This window comes from Centruroides sculpturatus, unplaced genomic scaffold, assembly GCF_000671375.1.
Source record: "Centruroides sculpturatus isolate CEXI.00-Female unplaced genomic scaffold, Cexi_2.0 scaffold293, whole genome shotgun sequence".
Taxonomy (NCBI): Eukaryota; Metazoa; Arthropoda; class Arachnida; order Scorpiones; family Buthidae; genus Centruroides; species Centruroides sculpturatus.
The window spans coordinates 393,827-399,749 of NW_019384893.1; the positions used below are offsets into that span (position 1 = coordinate 393,827).

The 5,923-nt window shown below is 31.4% G+C and overlaps 1 protein-coding gene across 2 annotated transcripts in view; it reads right to left on the minus strand.

Moving 5' to 3' along the window:
- Positions 1 to 4,755, minus strand: part of LOC111631324 (nucleoside diphosphate-linked moiety X motif 19-like) — a 22,383-nt gene extending 17,628 nt beyond the window's left edge. The window contains exon 1 of one of the 2 annotated variants that reach the window (XM_023375543.1): positions 4,631 to 4,755. In XM_023375543.1, the coding sequence (XP_023231311.1) occupies positions 4,631 to 4,655 (25 nt within the window). In that variant the 5' untranslated portion in view covers positions 4,656 to 4,755. Of the gene's footprint in view, positions 1 to 248; positions 339 to 4,630 lie in introns of those variants that run through there. The other variant, XM_023375544.1, reaches the window with a different exon arrangement.
- Positions 4,756 to 5,923: the final 1,168 nt, after the last annotated feature.

Below are 5,923 nucleotides of genomic sequence, written 5' to 3' on the forward strand. Positions count from 1 at the left end.
ATTATATAAAAAAAACTATAATTAAAATAAAATAAAAAGTTATAGGCCTATATCTATATATAAAACTACTGTTTAAATGGGATTTTGTATTCATTTAAATATACAATAATTAATTAATTATATGAATATCTTTGAATATTACACATGAAATTAAGAAACTTTTAAGTTGAATTAATTATATAATATTTTTCTAGTTTTTTTTAATGTATTTTTTTAATACATTTATAAAAATTAAGATTAATATATACCTTATTTATTTCCTTTAAAAATATATAAACACCAGCTTCCTCTCTGCACGTTGTCTTCGAAACAAAACGAGTTTATTACAGCCGCAGCCTATTTATTAAGTTGGTAACATTACACAATATCTCTGAAGTCATGCAAAAAACGAGGTTGACATCATTGAGGCTACACTTAAGTAGATTCTTTTAACGTTAGGAATAAAATGTTTATAAATATTTATCCTCTCTATTTTCACTTATAAGCTTACTACTTTATTCATACTTCTTGACCTTGACAAAATTAAATTTACTTTGGTTTTATATGAGTTATAAAACTGGTAACTTGGTCTTGGGTTCGAGCCTGATCAAATTAATTAACGCGAAGAAAACTGCAAGTTTTACGTGTTTTCTTCGCGTGTTTAACACCTAAATAGGGTCTAGATTCTTGTAGAAAGTTCTCCCTTTATTCTATAACATTGTGTCGGTTCGAAAGTAGGGTTTCTCAAACGGGATCCCGGCTGCTTTTTAAATCTGGGAAATCCTACAAATTTCTTAAAAGTTCACTTTTTCTTCATAAACCTGATTATTAAAGCCAAAGTAAATGCCAAATTATCGGGCTATAAGCTTGATGCCGCTAATAAAGCAGCCGAGGTAGACAAATCAAGAATACTAGAGAGCAAAAGAAACAGTTCACTTTTCCCCCGGAATCATGGGACAAGAAAAAGACCGGGAAATGAGAAACCCTATTCGAAAGTATATATTAAGTCTACGTGAGTAAATTTTTAAAAATTAGTTCCTTTGGTTTAGTTTAATAGGGCACGGCAACGCAACGAGGGCCAATCTGTCAATGGGAGATGCACCCATTGATAGATTGCCAAATGGGATGACTTTCTATGGGAAACTGATCTTTACTTAGATGTCAAACACGTGAAGAAAATACAGAAAACTCCACGTGGTCAGTACATGACGTGGCACGAATCCAGTGTTCAATTGTTTTACCACTCGGCGATGGTCCATATAAAATTTGAAGACGATAATTACAATAATCTCTGTAATATTCAGCCATAAAATTAAATAATTTGCCAATAAATAAGATGTTTAATGTGCTGATGTTTCTATATTATAAGGCAATGTGTTGATTAATTAAAACAATATTTAATTTAATCACTTATACTCTATATATGACATTAAATTAGTCTCTTACTTATACAAAGTATATCCTTTTAATTACATTGAGAATGTAATTTAATTAATATACATTAAATTAAAGTGTAGTTAAGAAAAGTAATTTAATTTTTTAATGTACAGTATATATAAGAAATATACAGTACAGTACATTAAAAATATGCCAGAGTATATAATAATTACACACAATAAATATTTTACGCCGTAACTTATTTATTTTTATAATTATTTGTCTTTATGGGATTCTTACATAATGTGTAACGTACTGTAATAACAGGAATACGTGTATATATTAACGTATTTGACAGCTCATGCGGTTGCGGTACTTTGCGCCAACTTAATCCTAAGCGCCTAAATAATTGATCATACGGAAAACAATTTCAAAAATTAATATTGTACAAATGGATGCAATCAGTTTGGTTTTATTTATTATACGGCAGCGTGTGGGCGATCTGTAGAGTGGGATGCCACTCGGGAAGACTTTCTAACGCAAGCTGGGCCCTATTTAGGCGTTAGAAAACCCGGAAAATTTCATGTATCCTGCCCGTTGGCCAGGCGCGAATCCACGACCAGTGTTGGTGGTTTTATCCACTCGGCCATTGTTGGACGAATCAATCAGTGAATTGAAGTACCCAGAAGACAATCATAAGCTACTTTCATCATCCGTGTTTTGCTCGAAAATTGCAATCTATCTGGGCACAGACATGTGATATGGACCAGTGGTTCTCAACCTTTTTTCACTCGAGTACCACCTGAGTCTTCCGTGTGTAGATTTGTAGCAGTAAAGGATCTTCCTTGTTTACCAACAGTTAAACATTACTGGAATAACGGATAATGCCTGCCTCCTCACCGCGTTGAGGAGGCAGGCATTATCATCCCATTAAAATGAAAAGACATTACCATTCTTTACTATAAAAAGATTGCGTGCAACGAGTGATTCTCTTACTGATGGGAAGAATTCATTCCAATCCTGTCATATAAGATAGGAAAAAATTAGACTGGAGTAAATCTCTACGTTGGTTATAACTCCTTAACCTCTTAATAACGGTCACCTCTAAATAGCGACTACTTTTTCATGAACACTTTTTAAGAACAAAAATGTACACAAAATAACCTCCAAACAACGTCCATTCTACGTGTTCTTGTGCCCGTTATTCAAAGGTTTAACCGTATTTATTATTTTTACCATTACCTTTATTAATTTAACAGATGATAAGAACTTTTTAACGTAAGGTTATTTGAATATATTATTATATTCAGTAACTAACTAAGTTTTATATTAATTAGTTTAAAATAATTCAAATCAAATGCTAAAATACAGATAAAATTTGCTGTCTCCTCGCATCCTTTCCATGGTATTTAATTGTATTCCTATGATTAGAAAGGATGCGAGAACACAGCAAATTTCATTTGCATTTAGTGTTATTTTTAAATGTCTATCATCAATAGATTAAAATTTACTTAAAATATAAGAAAATAAACTTTACGTTAGTTTATTTAATTCAAATTTCATGCTTCAACCTTCGAAATATAAATTAAATAAATGAAAGACAAACATAGGAAAAATTTGTCATTATATTCTCTTTTCCTGCAAATTAACTTGATGTGTGTTAAAAATTTCGTAGTAAATTACTTACTACGAAATCTTTCATTGTCACACACACACCAACTCATCACTGAACACTGGTCGTGGGTTCGGGCCTTCACGAACAGTGGAGTTTTTGGGTTTACTTCGCGTGTCTAACATCTAAATAGGGACCAGTATCCCACGAAAGTCCTCCAGAGAGGCACATTCCTTTGATAGATCGCCCATGTATTGCGTTGCCATATTCCATCAAACCAAACCCAAATACTCACCCTCTCGATGGCATTATCCCAAATTAATAAATAAAATGTTCTTATTTTATGAAATCAAAACCCTAATAAAATTTAAAAAAATATTTTATGAGAAATTACGAAATCAATAACGCCTTAAGTATATTATTTGCAGAGGTAAGAGATAGGAGGAAAAATTGAATAAAATCATTTTCTTTTTCCTCTTTGCATCAATTAAGATTACAACATCCCAATTTCGAATTTATAATGAAAACTTTGTAAGTCTTATCAGACATTATGTCTTAGATAAAGTCCATTCTTAATTAATTAAGAATCATTTCATTTGTTTTTATATATATCTAGAAAAGTTTTATAATAATATGAAACATAGTAAACAACACACTAAATCAAAAATGTATTCGGCCTCAGGTAAGATCTGAAGGACAGTCTCCATCAAGGACAGAACATTTACTATATGTTTAAATATTGGCGAATCTAACATTTTGGGGTCTTGTGCTTCAGATTTTTTCCGGGCCCTTTTTAAAAAAATTTTTTTAAATAGTATTTTTATCCATTGTAGCTTATCTCCCAATACTGTAAGCAATTTTAACCAAAGGAGGTCATACCGACTGATTTCTCTTTGACCTTGTTTAATAAATTCTTTCTGAAGTTCACCATAAAATACAATAGAAACTGGAATCTTCAAATAGCTATATTATTAAATAATTAATTAAAGTAAATTAACTATTTATCTTAAACATAAGCTATTTTCTATTTTATTAACAAATAAGCTGGACCGTCGAAAACTTAATACGGGATCTGGAATAGAGATAGCCCTTGTTTCGAATAAACGAAATACAAGTCGACCCCCCTATAACACTGTTGATAATTCCGTTTTATATGAATTCCATGTTGTACGAGTCACTTAGATTTTACAAATACGTGAGCCATTTACAGCCTGGCACAGGTATTTGTAAAATGTAAGTGACTCGTACAACATGGAATTCATATAAAACAGAATAATCAACAGTGTTATAGGGGGTACACTGTACCCAAAATATTCATTTATTAATAAATAGCAACCTCAAAGATTTTATGTTTTGTTAGTAAAAACATACCGAGTCCAGGGAAAAATCCCCAGCTCCCCCCACTCAATCGTCTTGCAAATGAGACATAATAATATATACTGTATTCTAAGGCTGTATGTTGTAACAATTAGAACTGTAATTAGTCATAATAATTTCCGGTAACTATTAAATAATAAGCTTGTAAAAGTACATTAAAAAATTAACTTTGATATAAAAATTTCACTTTAAAATTGATATTTTATTATTAATTATAATTAAAAAAAAACGATAATTATGTTGAAATACTGTACATGCGTAATGAGTAAAGATTTGCTATCTTACCTTTGTGTTTGCTATTAAAATACATTCCTTTCTTGAATATTTTTTTAAATATAATGAAACTTGTTCAAGTGTCCTTGCCATAGAGGAAAATATAATATTTAACTGTCACTTGTAAATAGCAATTGCTAAATGTAGTGGAATAAAAAATAAATATATAAATAAAATATACTGTTATATTTTACAATGAAATTTCCTAGATTATATATGTATTGTATAAATATTTAATGCAAACATAACGAAATATTTAAACTTACTTATTTCGCTTTCTCGTTGATATATATATATATATATACAGTACTCGGAAGATTAGAAACCATGTAAAGATACAACACATGGTTTTCCTTTATTCTATTATAAAAATCCAATAGAGAATGCTTGATTAATGAGGCATTGTTCCTTTCTTACGAGTTTTTACTTAAATGATTTAACGATATGCAATATTTATATTCTGTATTATTATTATTCTTATTTTTTGAATTTTTCCTCCCTGTGGGCGATTAGAGGACCCCTTTTCAAAGCCCAATTATAGATTCGGTCAGGCCACAGAATGGTGAGAAACGAGACTTGACGTATCCAGACTATTCCCAAAACTTCCTGGGGATTTTCGAATGGCCGGATTTAATTCCGGATCCTAAGTGTGGTAGGATAACGCCTTAATTGACATAAATTTGAGTTTTTGTAATTCTGAGTAACATTTTGAATAAAATTCATTTGTTTCCGTGCAATTTATTTTCTTTATAAGCATAAAATTAAGCCGTAAAACTGAATTAGCCGTATGGTGAAACCCTCGTGAACTTTGACCTATCGACCCGGAAGTTTAGCCAGCACATCACTGATAATGAGAAATTTTTAAGTTTAAAATTTGAGCTGTCTAGACACAGTAGTTTTTTCTCTACGAGCATTTGAAGAACAAGAAAATACAGCTTTTTCGCGATTTTTACACTTTTTAAAATTGCTTATATTTCGGCAACCGCGTTATATAAAATCTCGAAACTTTGCACACTATTTAAGAAAACAATTTTGTTTCGAACGAGATATTCGGAATTACTTTAGGTGTTTGGGGAGCAGAGAAATCGATCTCCGAATATAAGCAACTCTGATTCCTGTATATGTACTGTACCAGGGTGAATCAAATATAGACGGGATTTTTGTTCCTGAACAAATAAGTTTGGCAGTACAGGGTCCACGCGTCTAGTCTGATTGGGTAGGGTCATTAGGAGTGGGGAACACCGGCCGTTTCATACTTTCAACCAATTTGTCAGTAGTGCTCACGATGTCGGAGCAACAGGTACG